At 43.2% G+C, this 22,892-nt stretch overlaps 1 protein-coding gene across 4 annotated transcripts in view; it reads left to right on the forward strand.

Annotated features, from left to right (window-relative positions):
• Ascc1 (activating signal cointegrator 1 complex subunit 1) overlaps positions 1–22,892 on the forward strand; it is a 123,862-nt gene that overhangs the window by 66,547 nt on the left and 34,423 nt on the right. For 3 of the 4 annotated variants that reach the window (XM_008836636.3, XM_017799036.2, XM_008836637.3), the window contains exons 7-9: positions 1,996–2,115; positions 18,268–18,392; positions 20,614–20,699. In XM_008836636.3, the coding sequence (XP_008834858.1) occupies positions 1,996–2,115; positions 18,268–18,392; positions 20,614–20,699 (331 nt within the window). The remainder of the gene's footprint in view (positions 1–1,995; positions 2,116–18,267; positions 18,393–20,613; positions 20,700–22,892) is intronic. The other variant, XM_017799038.2, reaches the window with a different exon arrangement.

Raw genomic sequence — 22,892 nt, forward strand, 5'->3', positions numbered from 1 at the left:
CATGAGATTAGCTGTGAAGATTGCCTATACAGAGAATATTCTTTTTCTTTTATATAGGATCTTTTCAAATAAGAATGTTAAAATAGGGGCTGGAGAGATGGCTCAGTGGTTAAGAGCATTGACTGTTCTTACAGAGGACCTGGGTTTGATTCCCAGTACTCACATGGTGTCTGTAACTCCAGTTCCAGGGGATCTGATGCCTTCTTCTGACCTCTGAGGGCACTTACATTCAGGCAATGCACTCATATACATAAAATAAAAATAATAAATAAAATAATTCTTAAAAAAGGAATGCAAGGCCAACCTTGTCTACATAGCGAGTTCTAGGCCAGCTGGAGCTATAGAGAGACCCTGTCTCAAAAAAAAAAGCTTCAAAGTATATGTGAACTCAAAGTGTAACATTCCTCCTTTCCCAACCTGTAACTTTTTGAAAACATAAGACTATGAACTTTGTTTAGAGTGAAAACCTGTCTTGTGACCTAGTCTAGTAAGGATTCCTTCAGCTTTTATGATCTGTGGTTTCATCAGTTTGTAATCCTGTCCAGAGCACCTCAGAACCACCATATGACTTCAGTTACTATAAGAAGTTCCTTAGCGGGGCAGCAAGATGACTCAGCCAGTAAAGGTGCTTGCCACAAAGCCTGACAACCTAAATTTGATTCCTGGGGACCCCCCCCCTCCCGTGGTAGAAGGAGAGAAACAACTCCCCAGAATTATTCTCTGACATCATATATTCTCTGTGAACACACATACATACACAATCTTGATCAATTAAATAGTCAATCAATCAATAAAAATATATTTTAGAAAAGCCCCTTATAAACTCTTAAAGCAATGTAATCTTCAGAAGCTACCAAAATCTATATGTGGCTATTGTTAAAACACTAAGGATAGGGGCTGGAGAGATGGCTCAGAGGTTAAGAGCACTGACTGCTCTTACAGAGGACCCAGGTTTGATTCCCAGCATCCACATGGCGGCTACGAACCGTCCTTAACTCCAGTTCCAGGGCAATCCGAAGCCCTCTTCTGACCTCCACGGCAACTGCACAACACAGGTGCACTCACATACATGCAGACAATACACTCATACACATAAAATAAAAATAATAAAATATTTAAAAAAAACACTAAGGACAGCTCTCTCTTGGAAGCTCCTACCCATATTTTGGTGTATACTGTTGTTTCCAAAGCCTCTCTCTGTCACTCTCCCTGACATTAATGCCTCTGTTTAAATCATATTAAAACTGTTTCTTTTTTAAAAAGATGACAAAAATTGTGTGTTTTGCCTGCATGTATGTATATGTACCATGTGCATTGCAGTGCCCTTGGAGGCCAGAAGAGGGCATCAGATCCTCTGGAACTGCGTTACAGGTTGTTGTCAGCCATTATGTGGGTGCTGAGAACCAAACCCTGGTTCTCTACAAGAGCAACCAGTGCTCTTAACTACTGAGGTCTCTCTCCAGCCCTTAAAACTGTTCTTAAACTTAAATTGCTACACACACACACACAGCAACAACTTGGTATATCAACTGTAGCTGGTTGAGGAGCTGTTTTCTTGGGATGGTTTCCTTGAAATGGAATTGCTTGCAGAGTGCTTCTATTCCAGATGTTTTGAGATCACTCCTGAGGATGTGTTCCTGGTACGCACATCTACTGTTGATCTATAAGTGCTATGCTGTTCATAACTTGTAAAAATGGGAAGAGATGGACCACTGAGAGAAGGGCTAAGAGAGAAAATGCCTTTGCCAATCAGGGCTTTCATCCCTTGGCTTTTTCTCCTAGAGCCAATCAGTGAGTTTGGGGATAAATATGGTATGATGTTGGAAATACTTACATGCATTGGACATTTCCTAATATGAAATTAGAAGGACTACTAGATTGTGTTGTCAGAGAAACACCATGGCTTTGTTCTTGGACTGTTTGTGTATAGCTGTCTTCCATAGCAGCACAGCCTTTTTACACAGTTGTAGAAATCCAGTGCTTTTTCTTCTGCAGTGATCTTTCTGGAGGCAGAGCCCTGGAAGCAGAGATGGCAGGGATAGAATACATGAATGACGATCCTGGAATGGTGGATGTTCTTTATGCCAAAGTTCACATGAAAGATGGCTCCAACAGGTAGGCTTCGGAATATGTACTCATTTTAATTGAGATGTATCCAAAAGTATCTGTGGAAATTCAGGGCCTTGCTAGACTTTGCTTCAAACTCATAATCCTCCTGCCTCAGCCTTCCAAGAATGAGGATTACTTGTGTGCACCAACATGCCTAGCTCATGGGTCATCAAAAATTAAAATATACTAATATCTCCAAAAAAGAATTTGTTCTTCTTTGAAAAAATTTCAGACTTTTAGCTTGGAAAGTCTATCTGGACAGTGGGTTTTGATAGTAACCATTAATGTTTTCGTGGGACTTGGCGCTTCCTTTGTATTTTTCACATAACCAGAGGCAGGAAGGTTGGCCTTGTTGGACGGGATTTCAAAAGTGAGGCAATGGTGGTGTGGTGAAGACCAGGGCAGTATGGGAATAGGCATCTTCCTGTCATAGAATTATTAAGATTAATCTACTAACATCATGAAAACATCAAAAAAATAATTACCATTTCTATTTTTTATCATTAGCATACCTCTTTTCCTCTTAGAAATTCTCAGTCTGCAATCCAGATATTTCTGAGGTCACCCTGTGCATCCAGAGCTATTTCCAGTGTTAACACCATTTATTAGGCAACTCAAGATCTTTGCTGTGTGGAGACAGTGCCCTCTTAAATTGAAAGTTTGGTTCTGGGTGGTCTTTTCATTTAGGGCAGGAGAAAATAGGGCTCACCCTGAATCAGAAATTCTTTAGAGAAGATCTAGGAAGACCCTCAGATTTATTTCCTTTCCTTTTGTGTGTTTGTTTATATAGACATGACTGGCCTAGAATTCACTCTGTAAACCAGGTTGGCCTTGAACTTGCATTGATACTCCTGTTTCTCCCAAGTGTTAGAATTACAGGTATATGCCCAGCCTTCCTGTAGGATTTCTCTTTATCTAGCTGTATGTGTAGCTATCTATGTATCTCTCTATGTATGTATGTATGTATGTATGTATGTATGTATGTATGTATGTATCCATCCATCCATCCATCCATCCATCTATCTATCTATCTATCTATCTATCATCTATCTGTCTATCTAATTATCAATCCAATCCAATCCAATCCAGTCCAATCCATTCCAATTCCAATTCCAATTCCAATTCCAAACCCCCAAACCCCCAAACCTCCAAACCCAAATCCAGCTTATGGGCACACATCCCACAGTGCAGTGTGTGGAGGCCAGAGGACAACTTTCAGAAATCAGTTCTCTCAGTTTTGGTGATTGAACTCAGGCCATCAGGGCTGGCATCAAGTGCCTTAACCCACTGAGACATCTTACTGGCCCTCTATAGGATCTCTTATTAGCTTTCTCTTATCTGAATTTGAATCGATAATCTCAAAGGTTTCATCTTAATTTAATTGGCAGTGAATTTTGAGGGGAAGAGAAGGAAAATGGTATATGCTGGTATAGAACTTGTTTTTTGGTGTTCTATGCCAGAGTTTTCTTTATCCTTGGCATATGCCTAAAGGACATACTAATGACCCAACATTAAAACCCAGGGGCATATTGCTACTTAACATCAATTCATATATTAGAACATCTCCAAACATTGCTACCAGGCTGGAACGTGATAGCTGGTATGTCTTAAGTCATAGTTATCTAAAGGCCTTCACATTATTGCACATTGCCCAAGAATAGAATAGGTTGTTTTTCAACACTGAATCAGTTTAGATATAAGATAGCAGTTCCCAAGCCATTTGTATCATAAGCTCTCTCTTCAGATTCTTTTTTTTTTTTTTGAAAAAGGGTCTCCCTGTAGCTCAGCTGGCTTGGAACTTGCTATGTAGACCAGGCTGGCCTCCATCTCACAGAGACCTACCTGCCCCTGCCTCCTGAGTGCTGGGATTAAAGGTATGCACCACCATCCCTCAGTATGAAATGTCAAAGAACTTTTGTTTTTATGGGTTGTATCTGTCAATATTTACCTTATTGAAACTAAAACTGAGAAGTTTAATTCCTTTAAAGATAATAATAGGGGACTGGAGAGACGGCTCGGAAGTTAAGAACATTGGCTGTTCTTGCAGAGGACCTAGGTTTGATTCCCAGCACCCACATGGCAGCTAACAACTGTCCATAATTCCAGTTCCAGGGGAATTTGACGCCTCCTCTGACATCCGCAGGCGTTGTACAACATAGGTGTGCACTTAAATACATTCATGGTGGCACACACCTTGAATCCCAGCACTCAGGAGGCAGAGGCAGGTAGAGTCTGAGGCTAGCCTCGTCTTCATAGTGAGTTCCAGACTAGCCATGGCTGCATAATGAGACTCTGTCTCAAAATAATAATAATAATAATAATAGGGATTGGGGGAGCTGGAGAGATAGCCCAGTGGTTTAGAGCATTGGCTACTCTTGCAGAAGACCCAGGTTCCATTCCCAGCACCCACATGGTTGTTAACCACTGTTTGTAACTCCAGGAGATCCAATACTCTCCTCTGGCCTCTGTGGGCATTGCATTCCATACACGTGGTGCACTTATTTGCATGTAGGCATACACATAATAAAAATAAATAAGTTCAAATAATAATAATAATAATAATAATAATAATAATAATAATAATTGGGACTAGGGAGATAGCTCAGTGGGTGAAGTGCTTGTTGCACAAACATGAGGACCTGAGTTTGATCCCAGCACCTAGGTGAAATCCTGAGTGTGGTGGTGTGTGCCTGTAATCCCAGTGCTGGGAGGCAGAAAGGGGAGGATCCCTGGAGCACACTAGCTAGCCATTCTGATCTAAATGGTGGGCTCCAATGAGAGATCCTATCTCACAAACAGGTGGACAGCATTCCTGAGGGTAATGCCTTAGGTTGTCCTCTAACCTCTATACACATACACACATGCATGCATACACATGGGGTCCCACATACATATGAACATGTACACATGCAAAAAGTAATTAAAATCATTTCATGTTTATATAAATAACATTTTCTTAAAAAGTAGCTCTATTATTCAAATAAAAAATACAGTGAGAAGCTAGGCCTGATTTTTATATGCATGCAGTCTGTTTTAATATATCATTTTATTGACGTATGTAAAAACCCAGCTGTAGACAGATATGCTGGCACATGTCTGTAATCCAGAACTTCTGAGATAGAGACAGGGAGTTCAAGGCTAGCCTCAGTGAAAGTTTGAGGCCAGCCTGGGTTACATGAGAGGCTGTCTCTGAACAAACAAAACAAAACAAGAAAACCTAGCCTTACATAGATATGTGGTTGTAAAAATGAAGAATTTGTCAATGACCTTTTTCAGATAATTGTAGATATTTCATGCCACTCTAAAATTTGATAAATTGATAGGTTTGTTTTTTTTTGGTAAGATTTATTTTTATATTCTGTGCATGAGTAGTTGACCTGTATGTAATGTGAACCACATGTCGACAGTGCCTGCAGAGGCAAGAAGAGGCTGTTAAATCCCTTGGAATAGAGTTGCAGGAGGTTTTGAGCCTGCTACATGGGTGCTGGGAACTGAACTTGGGTCCTCCACAGGAGCAGAAAGTGGGGTGTTTTTTGTTTATTTTTTATTTTTTATTTTTTTTTGAGACAGGGTATCCCTGTAGACCCAGCTGGCCTGGATTCATGGATTTGCTATGGAGACCACGGTGGCTTTGAACTCACAGAGATCCACCTGCCTCTGCCGCCCAGTGCTGGGATTAAAGGCATGCGCCACCACGCCCAGCAAGAGCAGAAAGTGTTTTTTAACCATGGAGCCATCTTTCTAGCCCCAGTTTCATTTTTTAAGATTTTTTTTTATATGTGTATGTATGTGTATCTGAATATATATATGCCACATGTGTACACGTGCCCACAATGGCCACAAAAGGCCATTGCATCCCCCAGAGCTGAAGTTACAGATGGTTGTGAGCTGCCCAGTATGGGTGATGGGAACTGAAATTGGGTCCTGTGAAAGAGCAACAAGGACTCTTTACCATTGAATGCTCTCTCCAGCCTCAAGTTGGTAGTTTCTTTTTTCTTTTTTAATTTAAAATTGTTTATTTTTATGTGTATGAGTGTTTTGCCTACATATTAGTAAATGCACCCAATGTTGTACAGTGTTCATGGAGGCCTGAAGAGGGCGTCAGATCCCTTGGAACTGGAGTTACAGATGGTTGTTGGCCACCATGTGGGTGCTGGGAACCAAATCCAGGTCTTTTGGTGTTGGACCCCCAGACTGGGGTACCCAACGTTCACGGGAGGTCGCACCCCAATAACTCAGTCCTCAAATCAGGAGATGCAACAAGCATGAGGATTTATTGGCGTTTTGCAAAACGGACTCCCACCTCATTCGGAGGACAGAAGTCCAGAGCCCAGTTCACAGGTTTCTTTTAAAGACAAGCGGCGGCTATGTGCCAAGCAGAAAAGCGGCGGCTATGTGCCAAGCAGAAAAGCGGCGGCTATGTGCCAAGCAGAAAAGCGGCGGCTATGTGCCAAGCAGAAAAGCGGCGGCTATGTGCCAAGCAGAAAAGCGGCGGCTATGTGCCAAGCAGAAAAGCGGCGGCTATGTGCCAAGCAGAAAAGCGGCGGCTATGAACTTGGGTCCATCATTTGGGGGGACTTGGGTCCATCATTGGAAGAGCAGAAGTGCTCTTTTTTTTTTCATATATCTTAATCAAATTTAGGCCCCTCCTTGCTCCCCCCCCCCATCCACCCTATCAGATTTCCGGCATTCTTTTTTGTTGTTAATTTTTTATTGAATTTTTGTGTATTTTATACAGAACATCTTTTTTTTTTTTTTTTGGTCTTTTTGAGACAGGGTCTCCCTGTAACTCCAGCTGTCCTGGAACTCACTATGTAGACCAGGCTGGCCTTGAACTCACAGAGATCCGCCTGCCTCTGCCTCCCAAGTGCTGGGATTAAAGGCATGCGCCACCACGCCCAGCTTATACAGAACACCTTAATCATCTTTATACTCCCTTCCCTCACCCATCAGCACCTCCCATAGCCCCCCCACTGGCATTCATATGTTCTGTCATTTGTGTTAAAAATGGCCTATCATGTAAAGTTCGTGTTCCAGTCGTCCCTCAGTGCAAGTTCTTCCACTGAGTCTAGTCAGCCTATCTAGAGTCCCTCCCTTTAAGAAGATCAGCTCTTCCTCACCCATTAGTAATCAGCTGCCAATAATTCTTCGACTAAGATTGGGGCTTGCTGCCCAGTTCCACAGTTCTGTGCTGGGTTTTTGTCTGCTTGTGTTTGTATGGGTCTTGTGTGACCTGACACCATTGCTGTAGGCTCATATAAGCAAGATCTAGAAGCCTGTAGGACTCTATTTTCATATGGTCATGCACCTCCTCCCTAGCTCTTAACAACGAGCCATCTCTGCAGCCTGGGTAGTGTCTTAAAAATTCATTACAGACAGACTGTATGGATGTGGGAGGGACTCACCAGGCTTCAGTCCTCCTTGAGGAGTTGTTGGCAGTTAGGTTTCTGGGGAGTGGGAGATGCACAGGTGCCTATGATGCTGAGTCAGGAGTGTAAATTCAAGCCTGCCTGGACTACAGAGTGATTTCAAGACCAGCTTGGACAGTTTAGTGAGACCCTGTCTTAGAGTGAAAAGTAGAAAGAGGACTGGAGATGCAGCCTAGTCAAGGAACGTTCGCCTAGAATGTGTGGGAGATACAGCCTAGTGGAGGAGCATTCACCTAGAATGTGTGGGAGATACAGCCTAGTGGAGGAGCATTCACCTAGAATGTGTGGGAGATACAGCCTAGTGGAGGAGCATTCACCTAGAATGTGTGGGAGATACAGCCTAGTGGAGGAGCATTCACCTAGAATGTTGTAGGAGAGGCAGCCTAGTGGAGGAGCGTTTGCCTAGAATGTGTGGGAGATGCAGCCTAGTGGAGGAGCATTCGCCTAGAATGTGTAGGCTCAAGGTTTACTCCCCAGTACCACCAAAACCCCAAACAAAAATGCAGAGTCAGAGTGAGACCCTGTTTCAAGAAAAAAAAAAACAAAAAAAAGATGCAGTGTGGAATCTACAACCATATCAATGACTGTTTCATACTGTTATGCTGGAATCCATTGCTGTAGCTTACATTTTGACTGGATCTTTAACCCATGTGCAGTTTTGTAACATTGATTGGCCTTTTAAAAAATAGCAGTTTGGGGCTGGAATTATAGTTCAGTGATAGAGTGCTGGCCTAGAACGAGGCCCTGGGTTTAATTTTCAGTATTGCAAAATGAAAAACAGAAAAAGAAAAGACTTGATGTGGGGAGGTATTGCATCCTTGTAATCCCAGCACTTGAGAGGTAGAAGCAGAAGGATTAGGGGGTTCATGGTCATCCTTAGCTACATGATGAATTTTAAATTAGCCTGTGCTGTCTCAGCCAAACCAAATAAACAACAACAACAAACAAAACAAAAGCAGGAAGAGGAAGAAAATAGTGGTTTACTGAATTATCAAAATCTTCTACATTTTATTATGCAGGTTTAAAAATATATTTTAATATCTCTGCCAGTGTTATTGAAATCTTTAAGCACTGGGAAGCTGTGCAGCTCATGATGGCCGATACACATTTTAAAGTTTCTCATTTTCATCTGAAAGCTCAAATTTTATTATTGGCAGAAAATGTTGATAATCATTTCCCTGGAAGTTCTTTTTTAAGAAAATGTCTGCCAAATAGCCATGTCTGAACAGCCATAATTTTCCTGTCAGTTGTTCTTTCATGTAAAAACAGTGCCCCACCTGACAGCTGTCTACTCAGGTGTATAGAGCAAGGGCTTCCCATGTGACTCCAGTTTCACCACAGAATAGTAAAAGGATGTGTACCGGGAGTAAAATTTAATAAAGTTTTATCATTGCTGCTTTATCAAGGATAATGAAATTGAATTTTTTTCAAGCTGTGACTGCTTAGTGAAGAATATATTACTAATAATATAATTTGATGCCACTGTGGAGCCAGCAGCTTTATACACTATTGCTTTTTTTGTGACAATATCTCACTGCATAGCCCAGGCTGGCCTTAAACTTTTGATCCTCCTACCTCAGCTTGCTGAGTGTTAGAGTTTCAGGCATTTGCCACCATGCTAGGCCATCATGAGTACAAATGTCATCCCAGTAAAAAAGGCAAGTAATGTGCTACACTACCCACTAAGCATGTGCTCTCCCACTGAGCTACACACCAGCTAGTGTTTCAAGAATAATTTGGGGGCCATCGAGATAGCTCAGTGGGTAAAGGTGCTTGCTGCTCAAGCCTGGAAACCTGAGTTCAAATCCTGGAATCCACAAATGAAAGGAGTGCATAACTCCACAAGGTTGTCCTCTGACCTCTACACATACACTACATAGCATACCCCTGCCATAGCATACCCACAGACCACATTGTGAGAATTTCTTGTTTAAGATTCTAAATTCTAGCATTTAAGATTGTGTAGTTTCTGGCCGGTGCCCATGGTAAGGCTCCTGCATAGCACACTCGAGGTCCTGGGTTTGGTCCCCAGCACCATATTATCTTCATTCAATCTTTGAGGTATTTGTGTTATGCAGGTGTTTAGTTTAACCCTGACTGTTGTAAGACTAAAAACTGTGCTGACTGTAGATATGCAGTTAATAAGAAGGAATATGGAAAATTACTTGGGATTCTGTTTCTTTGCTTTGGTTCTCTTTAGTGTTTACATATAGCAGAGACTGGTTTTTGGTTTACTCTGTTCTTGTAGCTCCTAGAGGGAAAAAGCAAGTCCCTGGGAAAGATGATAGAGTTATTTCTTTGAGTATTTCCGTTGATGTCTGCCTTTTGTGTTGATGGCTGGACCCTCAGTTCCATAGGTCTTCAAGTGTAGAGAATGGAAGAAAATAGGAGCTATAGAACTTGGTGTCTTTGCATCTGTCCCCCCTCTCATGGAAAGCTCAGGTCTCAGAGGTGACCACATCCTTCCCTTTCCTACAAGGCTGGTGCTTACACATTCGATACACTTCCTCTTGTCAAAGCTTTGTGAGGTAGATGAACTATGATTGAGTCCACTGATATGATCAAGAGCATTTGGAGTCATTCCCATCTTTTTACTGCTCTACTTTATAATTCTGCTTTCCATTCTTCACAGGAAGAGCCATGCATGTTATTTCAGGATTTGTAATCCCTCCCTTCCCAGATCTACAATTTTAAGAGATGTGTTCTAAACCTCTTGTTTAAGTCAGCTTATACCTGTTGGACTGTCTCCGTTGTGCACGGTATCTTGGAAACTGTGGTAATTGACATAGAAGTCAGGCGTGGCCCTGTGTTTATTTTTTTGTGTGGTGTGTGTGTGTGTGTGTGTGTGTGTGTATGTGTATTATGGTGTATGCATACATGTGTGCAAGTATGTGCATGCTTCCTCTGTTGTCCTCTACCTCATTTTTTTGGAGACAGGGTCTCAATGAACCTGAAGCTCTCTTGTTTTAGCTAGGCTTAATGGCCAGCAAGCTCCCAGGATCCACCTGTCTCTGCCCCCCTAATGCTGGGGCTTCAGGCATTCACAGCTATGCCCAGCTTGTTTTGTTGTTGCTGATGTTTTGAGAGAGCATCTCCCTGTAGCCCCTACAACTTGCTATGTAGACCAGTCTGGCCTCCAGCTCACAGATCTGCTTGCCTCTGCCTCTGAGTGCTAGGACAAAGGACATGTACATCACACCTGGCTCCAGCTTATATTTTAATGTGGGTGTTGAGAATTAAAACTCAGGTCCTTTTGTTTGCATAACACCTACTGAGCCATCTCCACAGCTCCACAGCAGCCCCTTCTTTAAAGTCCATTCAATCTCCTATGTTTCTGTGTGAAGAGACACAGCTCAGTGTTGTGTAGGGCAGAGAGCACATGATGAAAACACATTCAACTCTTCCCATCTGCTTTCATATATTATAGATGAAAGGGTCCCTTGAGATGATTGACTGTGAAGTGGCTGACCCTTGGAAGGACAGAACCACTTAGATCACATTTCCCTCTCGAAGTGGAGCTGGCCCGTGGTGCTGCACTCATGAACACAGCCTTGGCTTTGCTAAAGCAGGAGCCCAGGAGAGTCTCTTCCGGAGCCTTTCCTCACTCTTAGTCATTTGCTAAGATGTTGTCTGAACACCATCTGTTCTGCCCTGCTTGTTGCCCTCTCTGCTCCCCATCCTTGCCCCTCTGAGCTGAATGGTTTCCTCATATCAAGCCAACTCATCAGTTTTTCCTTTTTCCCCTCACAGTTTTTCTGTTTTCATGCCTCACTCCTCTTGATCCCCTTCTTTTCTGAAGAATGGCACACATTATCTCTGATGAGGCTGCTTGCTCTCCAGACTCATTCCTCATCTCCTCAGAGACTAGCGCCATCCCTTACTCTACCCTCATGGCATTTCCAGGTAGCCCTCCCCTCCTGGGTGTTTCCTGAATACTCGGTATATGAGGGGCAGGGAATCTAGATGGCTTAACTCACAGGGGAAGCAGGTGTCCATAGATAGAGGGTGCTGGGGAAGGCTGTGATTAAGATGCTACGGGGACACAGATGGAGGGTCTGCTCTGTCCATTTGCAGTCAGATTCTCAAAGGAAGGCTTCACAGAGGAGATCTCTTTATGGACAGAGATTTTTTGGAAAAGGGGGGAAGTAGCAGGTGCAGAGTCACCAAGGCATGGGAGACCGTACCGTCAGAGTGTGTGAGCTAGGAGTGGAGCCAGGGCGGGAGGCGAAGCTGCAGCGGGCATGTGCCAGTTCTTGAAGCACGCCACACACCATAAAGGAAGTCAGATTTGCATTTATTGAACATTGACCTATTATTCAACAAAAATTTATTGAAAGCCCTTTATATACCAGCATCTCTGTTAAACTCTGAACACAGTCTATTGAATAAAGCCAGAAACTGTCTTTGTGCCACTGTAGTTGAGAGACTAAGAAGAAACAGGCATTAACAAAGAACATTCAAATGTATCATTGTAAGGTATGATAAAGACCAGGCATGGGAAAAGGATGCTCTGTAGCAGAGTAAATAAATATGATGATTTCACCTAGTGTAGTGGCCACACCTATTATCCCAGCTACATAGTAAGTTAGAGGCCAGCCTGGGCTACATGAGAAACTATCTCAAAAAGTTTAAATAAATATGACAGTTTAGACTGGAAAAGAGCATGGTCAGGGAAAGCCTAAGGAACTGAACTGGAAGGAGATCTAAGAGTAGTTTGCAGTCTGAGTGGTGGGAAGGCTTTTCCCTTCTATTGTTATAGGCAAAAGAAAGAGTAGAGAAAAAGCCTGGAGGCAAGAAAAAGTGTGGGTTGGACATCTTGATTGGAGAGGGGGTGCATCCTCCAGACTGGCTGTTTGAGAAACTTAGGGCAGCTGGGATTGGGACAGTAGCTGTAGAAAAGAGGAAGAAGGGGCCACCATGCTGGCTTAGTAGGTGAAAGTGCTTATTGTTCAAGCCTTATGTATGACCTGTGTTTGATACCTAGAACCTACATGGTGGAAGGAGAGAACTAACTCCAGGAAGTTGTCCTCTGACCTCCACGCTTGTGCACTTGAGTGAGCACACATAAACACACACAGGAAGGGAGGGAGGGAGGGAGGAAGGTGAAATATAAGCAGAATAAATAAAAAGGAATGCACAGTAAGGTAAGCTTAAAGAAGTTAAATGGAGTTGGATGTGGTGGTACACATCTGTAGTCCCAGCACTTGGGAGGCAGAGGCAGGCGGATCTCTGTGAGTTCAAGGCCAGCCTGGTCTACATAGTGAGTTCCAGGACAGCTGGGGCTACAGGGAGACCCTGTCTCAAAAAGACAAAAAAAAAAAAAGAAAGAAAGAAAGAAAGAAAGAAAGAAAGAAAGAAAGAAATTTAATGCATAACATCACTGAAGACAAGAAAGTCTTAACTGAAGTGACCTGCAAAGGACTGACAAAACCACAGCAGACTTGTCAATAGCAGTCATAGGAGCCAAAAGACAAGTTTTTTGAGGCAATGTGGCCCAGGCAGGCTTCAGATTCACAGTAATTCTCCTGTTTGAGCCTCCAGAGTGCTGCAATTACAGAGTCACCACACTAGGCCCAAAATAATAATTTTTAATAGTTGAGGGAAAGTAACCATGAACCTGGGATCATGAAGTCAGACAGAAAAATGCTTTTATTCCCTCTATTGTAGCCCAAGATGGCCTTTAATTTGGGATCTTCCTGCCTGAGCTTTTCTGGTTCTGGGATTACTGACGTGCGCCAAACCAGGCAGAAGAAAAAAGCGTTAAAGAATAAAAGTGAATAAAAGGAATAAAGACTTCTGGTAACTTTTTTTTAGTTTTTAGTTTTTTGAGACAGGGTCTCCCTGTAGCCCCAGCTGGCCTGGAGCTCACTATGTAGACCAGGCTGGTCTTGAACTCACAAAGATCTGCCTGCCTCTGCCTCCTGAGTGCTGGGATTAAAGGTGTACACCACCATGCCCGGCCCTAGAATGCAGACTTTTCTGGATAAAAATTCCAAACATAGAGAAAAAAGAAAAAAGGGTCAAATACAAATTCAGTCCATTAAAAAGGACAAGAGCATAGAAAAAAACAGGAAGAGTGGGCCCTGACTTTAATCCCCAGCACCCCCCACCCTTGAAAAAACAAAAACAACCAAACACCCAACCAACCAAGCAAAACAAAAAACTCAAAACAAAAAACACCACAAAATGGCTCATGGAGGCGTAAGGCCCTTGTCACCAAGCGTGGCAGCCTGGGTTCAACCCTGGGATCCACACGGTGGAAGGAGAGCACTGAATCCAGCAAGCTGTTCTCTGACTTCTGCAAGCACATTGTGTCAGGCATGCTTCCACACGTATACATATGTGAGAAGAAAATGAGGATAATTTTTTAAAAAGTTCAGACATGTAGTAATTATGTTAGTAGATGAGCTTACCATTTAAAGATGTTAAGAGATGTAAACAAAATTCAGTTTACATATTTTTTTTTGTGAGAGATACTCCATAGAGTAAGGTTAAAATAATAGAAAACAAAAATATATGGCCGGGCGTGATGGTGCACACCTTTAATCCCAGCACTCAGGAGGCAGAGGCAGGCGGATCTCTGTGAGCTCAAGGCCAGCCTGGTCTACATAGTGAGTTCCAGGACAGCTGGGGCTATAGGGAGACCCTGTCTCAAAAAGACCAAAAAAAATTACTTATTGATATTTTATTATTGTTTTAATTATGTGTATATGTATATATTTGGGGGTGGGTACAGTGCCTATGGAGGCCAGAAGACGGTGTTGGAGCTGGAGTTACAGGTGGTTGTGAGCTGCCCTACATGGATGCTGGGAGCCTAAACTGGGTCCTCAGGAAATGCAGTAAACATTCTCAATCACTGACCCATCTCTTCAACCCCAATAATTAATTTTTAAAATAAAAACTATATTATTTTAAATTTGCTTACAACAAAGCAAAGGCATAGGAAACTTTATGACTTATTCACAGTCTAAAGGGAAAGAATCAATGAAGTAAGAATTGAAAGAATGTTCTGGAAGAGATAAGAAATATAGTGACATACTGTCAAAGATGGTATCCATGACATCAGATCTGGAATTAAGCGATTAGACCCAAGCACCTTTAAGTTCTCTTAACTCCCCAAACATTTGTCCTCTGTGAGCTCATATGTGTATGTATGCAGCAACTATTGAGCACCGATGACATGTCATTCAGGTGTGAATCTGGGTGCAGAGATCAAGCAGTGAAAGAGGCACTCACCTTCAAGTGCAGGAAGGTGCTGACAGCAGCCTCAGCCTGGAGCCTGGCTCTGGCTCTGGCTCCTCCATCACTGACGGAGTGCAGCCTGTCTGCGCATCCCCTCCTCCTGAGCAGAAATAGCAGGTTAGATTGAACTTTTAAGGGACTTTAGTCCCTTCAAAATTCTGAGTCAATAAATTGGCAGAGTTCCTAGTTGTCTGACAGAAAGATGAGACTGGAAACTGCAATGTACCATTAGTTTCCTTCATTCCCCTTAACACGCCTCCTGCCCTGTGTGTGGCTCAGTGCCCCGCCCAGTTGTTTTTCTCTAGCAGAGGAGAAAGTGAGGCATCATTTTTTTGGAGTTATTAACTGAGGTGGATTTTGGAGTTTGTGGCTATGTTCAAACTTAAGCTAGGTTGCCATATTTAGAAATATTTTGAAATTTTATGATTTTGTGATAGTGTTAGATGGTCAGAAAAGAATTTTTTTTTTTTTAAAGACAAGATCTTAATGTGTAGCCCAGGCTGGCCTGGAATTCCTTATCTTCCTTTCTCAGTCTCCTGGGTGCTGAGATTACAGGCATATACCACTCTGCATGGCTACAGGAAACTTAATCCCAGTGTATCTGACTTCTCTGGTTATACAACCTCACAGTGTTTATGTTTATGGGGCCATGTTTTCTTTTTCTGTGCTTTCCTGCCCTTTCCACGGTTTCCTTAGAAAAAGGGTTTTGATCTATTTATTTTTCTTTTATGTGAGTGTTTGGCCTGCATGTTGGAAGTGCACCCATCATGTGTGTGCTATGCCCAGGAGGCCAGAAGAGGGCATTGGAGCCCCAGGAACTGGATTTAAGGATGGTTGTTACTGCCATGTGGGTGCTGGGAACAAAACTCAGGTCCTTTGCAAGAGCAGCCAGTGTTCTTAACTGCTGAGCTATTGCTTCAGCCCTAATGTGATTTTTATAAACAGAAAAATAATTTAAGACAACAAACCCCTACCCCCACCTCTGTAGTAGTGACTTAGACCCTTTTTGGGGGTGACCATGTCTCTCTCAGCTGGCTTCCATGCTTTTAGTTTTTCTGTTCTGCCTTCCTAGAAGCTTGCATTTCTTCCTGCGGCATAACTTGGCTTCAGCCTGCTGACCTTCCCTCACTGCAGAATATGCCCTGAATCCTTGAACGTGCTGTGTTCCTGATTGCTGGATTTTTCTATTGCTTAGAACAAAAGTTCTCTTGGAATTACCTCTGCCTCTTAACTCTAGAACATGAGGAAACGGTCAGCTGTCCCCTCCCCTGCTGCTGCCGCAGCCCCTGGTTGCACGGAGCTTCCTACCTGCCTCCTGCTTCCTTCCTGCCTTGGTGACCACTGCCTTCCTTGAAATTTCCAGTATGTCATGTTGCTCCTGAAGACCTCTAAGAGCTCTCTGCCTCCCTCAAATGCCAGAGCCTAGTGTAGCTTGGTCCTTCCTTCTTCTTTGACCTTCTTTCTCTCCAAACGTCACCTAGTTGCTCAGTCATATCTGCACATGCCTGAAGAGATGTCTGCATGTGCTCTTCCCTGTCTCTGGAATGGTTTTCCCCTGGGTGTTTGCTCAGATATCAGTGTTGGGGAGACAGTCAGATGCTCCCCAGCCAGTCCTGTTGCACTGTGGCCTTCCACTGGAGGGTGAGGCAGATAAGGGTAGGACTTGCTTCCTTTGCCCTGAGCGTGCCCTCTTGTCCCCTTTGAGAGCTTGTTCTTTCTATTCCTTCTGTCCCTCCAGTCCATCTTCTTTGTTGGTTACTTTCTTGTCAGTTAATAGTTTCAACTTTTATTCACTGCAGCACAAACACCCTTCTGCGAACTTTGTTGCTCTCCTTCTTTTCTGGTGTCTTAAAGAGAGTAATGTGCCCTTGCCGCCTCCCACATCAGGTTTCTCTCTTGTCCTTTGTCACAGACTTCAGTCTCCCGCGTGCCGATGGAACTGCTTTGCCACAGGTCTCTGGCAGTGGGAAATGGGCGGTTTCCCTGCTTTGTTTCCCTTCATGCTGCCTGTGCTGATCGTGCCCTGCTGGCACTCTCTTTTCAGCCCTTGGAGGCCTTCCTTTTCCAATGTCCTCATCCTTCCCAGCTGTTGGCTAGTTCTCGCTCTGCCCCTTGCATTGGTGAGCATCTCATAGGGCTCCATTCTTACCTGTCTTCTTGCCTGGCTCTGAATCCTCCCTCGCGTGACTGACTGTCCTATCCTTTTAACTACTCTTTTTGGCTTATTGAGGCAGGTTTCCTAGTCCAGACTGGCCTCAAACTCAGTGTGTCACTGAGGATGACACTAAGCTTCTGATCTTTCTGTCTCTATCTCCTAAGTGCTGGGACTATAAGCTTGTGTCACCTTATCTGTTGTAAATACTCTTTGAGCCTATAGCCCTCAACTCTGTATAATTTGCCTTGATTTTTCCTTTGAACTTCAGGCATGTATTTCTAAGCTTGGATCTGCCCCTTTGTAGTTATGTGACCTTGGCCAAGTTCCATGATATGTCTGTGCCTTAGTTTCCCTCTTTGGTAAAATGGGTAGTAATCTGTTGAACATTGGGTCTCACCATTCTCTGTTGACATCTTTCTGGCTCTTTGTGGCCTGGCTGCTCCTTTCATTGCACCCCCAACTGTGCTCTTCCACTTAAGGTGTATTCAGCCACCCGGGCTGTGACCTTGCAAACCCTGGCATCTTTGAATGTACTGTTTTTCCTTTGGCTAAAGTGGCCTCCTTTCTCTAGTTCTGTCTGGGAATCTTGAGTGATCCTTCAAGACCATGCTTAAATCCTCTCCACACAGAGTTGATCCCCCTCATAACACCACATTGTATTGCAGTGATACAGCTGTCCTCACCCTTGATTCCCTCTCCTCCTTCTTCCCTCTTCTTCCTCTGGTGCCTCTCCCTCACCTTTTCCCTTCACCCCCCCCACGCTTTCTCTTTCTTCCTCTTGATCATCCTTTCCTCCCTATCCCTCTCTCTCCAGGGTCTTGCTTTATAACCCAAGCTGCTCGGAAACTCTGTGTAGCTTAGGCTGGCCTCAAACTTATGATCCCACCAGGTGTGTTGACACATGCCATACCTTTAAGCCCAACATTTTGGAGGCAGAGACAGGCAGATCTCTGTGAGTCTGAGGCCAGCCTGGTCTACATAGTGAGTGAGTTCTAGGCCAGCCAAGGCTATGTAGTGATACCCTGTCTCAAAACAAACAAAACCAACAATAATAAAAACTACCATTTTAACAAAACAAATTTATGATCTCCCTGCCTCACCTCTTGGGTGCTGGGATTATAGCCTTGCACCACTACATCCAGTAATGGTTTTTTCTATGTCTGTCTTCATGACCAGACAGTGAGCTCACTGGTGACAGGACTGTAGTCTCTTCTTCCTCTGCTGATTCAGGGCTTTTCACAATGACTGGCACAGAGCACACACTCCATACACACGTCAAATTAGTAGCCAGGGCCTCAGTTTACTGAGATTTCTGTACTTCAATTTCTACAGGCTACAGGAGCTAGTTGATCGAGTGCTGGAACGCTTCCAGGCATCGGGACTGATAGTGAAAGAGTGGAACAGTGTGAAACTGCATGCTACGGTCATGAACACACTATTCAGGAAAGACCCCAATGGTAAGTCCCTGCAGAGCTGTAGTGGAGTTGTGATCAGCAAGGCCTTGTGATAATAGCTAGAGACCTAGATGAATGGCCATCATGAGTCTCTTAGGCGTCTTTGTCTTTAGATCTGTTACCTTGTTTTAATGAGCCTAGTGGAAATGGTAGAGGCATACCTGGCATAGGGCTTGACATTCAAGTTTCTTAGTTCTGTCACTCATGGGGTTGTCAGATTTAACAAATAAAAATACAAGATGAGGGTTGGGAATGCAGTTTAGAAGTAGAGTGCCTGGTATCCTTGATGCCCTGACTTTAGTCCCTAGAACCTCTCTCTGAAAAACATATAGATACCCAGGTCAGTTTAAACTAAGCACTGCATAATTTCTTTCCTGTCTTCTTTCTTTCTCCTTCTTCCTTCCTTCTGCTTCATAGTCTTATGTATTCCAGACAAGCCTCAAACTTACTGGTTTCTGAGGATGACCTTAAACTCTAATCCTCTTATCTTTACCTCCCAAACGCTATGATTATAGGCAGACACTCCCACATCTGGTTTATGTGGTACTGGGAATCAAACTAGTACCTAGGCAAATACTTCCTGCATCCTAGGCACATACTTTATCAACTGAGCTACAAACTTGGCCCAATTTTTAGTTTATGTGTGTGTACTTCCATGTGTGTATGGATGCCCATGCATGTGGAACCAGAAGGTACCCTCATCTATCTAGGTACTGTCCATCTTGTTTTTCTTGAGACAGGGTCTGTCGCTTCCCTGGAACTTGCTAAGTAGTGTAGTCTGACTGGCCAGTGAGCCCTAGAGATCCTCCTGTCTGTCTCTGCCTCCCTAGTGCTGGCATTACAAGTGCCCCACCATGGCAGCTTTGTTTTTAAACCTGAGTTCTGGATTTTGAACTCAGGTCCTCATGCTTGAAGACATGCACTTTTCTCACTGAGTCATCAACTCTCCACCCTCAGTTTTTACTTTTTAATTGATATTATTTGGTGTGAATGTACTTCTTTTAAAACGTAATATGCTTTTTTTTTTTTTTTTTCCTTAGCAGGGAAACTTTTTGTTTTGTGTTTTTGAGACAGGCTCTCAAGTAGCCCAGTCTGGCCTCATATTCACCAGGTAGCTGAGGATGACTTTGAACTCTTGGTCCTCTTGCTTACACTTCCCAGGCAGTAGGATTGCAGGTGTGTGCCACTGCACCTGGCTCAGAACCTGCTTCTTTAAGCAATGAAATATGCCCAGGATTAGTGTCTTGTTTAGGAGAACACTTCTCATTGGAGAGATAGGCCTGGAGTTTCCCATATACATTGCTAGGTATATTATGTTCATAGAGTTGTTAGAACTCTGGCTAAATTCTGACCTGGTACTCTGCAGACCTGCTTAATAAAGGAACACACTCAAAAGTAGAAATATGAATACCTTTGAAAGTCTGCCAATAGGCAGAAAAGAGTTGGTATGTCAGAAAATATTCTGAAAGTTAAATAATTCTTGAAGGTGCTTTGAATTTTCTGTTCCCTGTACTCTATATTGAATTTTTTACTTGAAAAGGACATGCAGCGATGTGTCACTTTTTCTTTTCCGGCTTCCTTCCCCTTTGATATTCCTCTTCTGCCTGTCCTTTAAGGACATCTTTTGGGACACGCAACCTAAATTAACTCAATCAGCTAGAGCACAGCTTTGTTTAGGCCAAGGTCGTGGATTTACTGTCTTTCCTTGTAGCATGTCTGTAAAGATAGCTTCAGTGGTAGTAAAGGGCTCTTTTTCGTTTGGGGGGTTCTTTAAGTCAACCTAAAGCCTGGGCACTAGCAATTTTGAGTAGTTAATGTGTGAGCTTTTGTGTGTTTTTAAATAATTAAAATCAAATGCCGTTTATTTTGAGATTGCAGATGTCAAGGAACCCTGGAGGTCATTCAGTCTCAACCTCTGACTTTGTAAATGGAGAACTGAGGTCCATGGAGGAGGCATCATTTGCCTAAGATGGAGCTAGTTAAATAGTTACCAAGTGCATACAGTTAGTCCATGAGACTGTTGAATGAAGAAGTCTGTATGGAATGAGCTGTTGACTGCTGCCCGGGAGGCCATGCCTCTTGATTCTTAGCCTCCTTCCACCTGGTGCTACTTGCTAGTGGTGTAGGAAGATTTTGCTAGTAGCACCTGTGTAGCGGTCAAAATTCAAGAGAATACAAACCAACTATCCAGGTTCCTCTAACATTATCTTTGGAATATTTACAGCCGAAGGCAGGTACAATCTCTACACAGCAGATGGCAAATATATCTTCAAGGAAAGAGAATCATTTGATGGCCGAAACATTTTAAAGGTCAGTATGAAGCAGAGGGATTGGAAGCCCTTTGGCACATGCCCTAAATAAGAGAAGAAACAAGTTCTTTGCCTTTTGGCACAGGAATATATTTTTCTCTTGCTTTTCATGAAAGGATATTAAAATGTTTTAATGTCAGAGAGAGAGAGAGAGAAGGGAAGAGGAAGAGGGAGGGCAGGAGAGAGGAGGGCGATCAAGAGCCTTTAGACTTTGGCATTTCTAGAGTACTTGAAGTTGGCAATTTAAGAAGGAGAAACATTTCCCAGCCACTTTGATCCTTGGACTGAACCTGGTATCTTTTACTCTCTACTCTACACGTTTGAGTTTGCATCTTTAAGTTAAAAAAAATTTTTTTTGATCTAGTGGATTTTTTTTTCTCTTCACCCACAAAATCATTCTCCAAGGTTATTGTATAATCTGTTTTTACTCAGGAGCAGTCTGTGTCCTAAAAAGTAGGTAGTCATGTCTGACTGTTGAGACCTTGCTGTTTTGGTCACATTACTCTATGACATTTAAATACAAGGAGTTCTTTGGTTTTACATTTATATTTCTCCTGCAGACCACCTCTGTAATAGCCATGATTTATGCCTGCTCTGTCATGTTAACATGCCGTTGTTCCTGTGGGCAGAGAGACAGAGTCAATGCTGAAGGGAAGGCTGTTGATAATTCACAGGTTTTGTGAGGGTTTCGTGCCCAGCCCAGGGCTGTTCTTCAGAGGTAGATGGAGAGCATGTGTGTTTAGCATCAGAATAAGCTACAGCCTTGAAGTGCTTGTTCTCCCCTCCCTTCCCCACCTTCCATTCCTGTATATTGTCCCATGACAGTTTTCTTGCCAAATGCTTAATGAGACTCTATTGCCCGTAATTGGTGACATCATTCTTGAGCAGCTATGAATTGGGCCCAGTGGGCCACTAACTAGGCAAGTACTGCAGCACCCACCTTGCAGAGCTGCATCGATTCCTTCCTTTCCTTGACATGTTTCCTCCTTTTGAGTGCTTTTCTTATTTATTTGCTTTGAGACAGGGTCTTCTTAAGTTGCCAGGCTGACTTTGAATTTGGTATCAAACCCCCTGCCTCCGCCTCCCTCCTAGCTGGGATTTCAGGTGTGCACCGCTACATCTGGCTAGTAGTTTCTTGTTTGTGAAGTAGCTTTTGGGGTGACTGGCAGGTTGCTGATGAATTCAGCTTAGTTAATGTCACTGTCGTTCTCAGGCCACAGGGATTTGTGGCTCAAGTGCTTTTCCTGTTTCCTTGATTTGGGAATTTTCTGTTAATCACTTTTGTTTCCTTTCTTTCGTTGGTTGGTTTTGTGGTTTTGAGACAGGGTCTCATGTAGCCCAGGCTAACCTCAAACTCACAATGTAGTCATGGATGACTTTGAAGTCCTGATCCTCCTCCCTCCATCATCCAAGTACTGGGATTACAGGCTTCAGCCATGATTTCTGGTTTGCTTTGCTTTCTGCTGTTAATTTGATCTTTTTTAAAAAGAGACTATGATGGATGGAGAAATAAATCTTCAAGAACAGCTTACAGCATCTTGGTTTTCATGTGATTAGAATGAAAGTCCAAGCAGGTTGTAGATGCCAGCCAGGTGGAGGAACTTTGTGGGAAGAGCCTGTGGGCAGCTCAGGTACGGGTCCCTCCCTTGATGCTCAGTTTCTCTCATTCTGTTTTCTGTTTAAAGATGGTTTGGGGGTGGGGTCTGGGGATGGATGTAGCTAGTGCTAGAATGATTGCCCTAGGATGCGTGAGGCTCCAGGTTCTACCTCTCAGACCAGGAATGGGGGTGGGGGGGATGAAAGATGACTTTCCCTTAAAATTTCCTGAACCAGCCCAGGGATGACATGAGTCCATGAGTCTAGCTCCCTCTAGTGCTAACAAGCACCGCTATACCACAGTACCCTCATTCATGCTTAATCAGTTTTAGCGCTGGGCCCAGTGAGGGATTAGAGACCATTTAATCTAATTCCCAATTGAATCTCTATCAGGAGACTCACTGTGGTTAAAATGTCTCGCCCAAAGTACTTCTGGTTAGTGAAATAGACTAGAATCAGAGAAATAAGACTCAACTTTCTGTAAGGATGCTCAGTATTTTGATAGAGATCACAAGATGTTTGAGGCATGTCTTTCAGAACTGGAATAATGGCTGATTAAAATTCATTTTGTAAATGATGGGGCAGTTGGTGTGCCAGC

This window comes from Nannospalax galili, unplaced genomic scaffold (genome assembly GCF_000622305.1).
Source record: "Nannospalax galili isolate Female #2095 unplaced genomic scaffold, S.galili_v1.0 scaffold1437, whole genome shotgun sequence".
Classification (NCBI taxonomy): Eukaryota; Metazoa; Chordata; class Mammalia; order Rodentia; family Spalacidae; genus Nannospalax; species Nannospalax galili.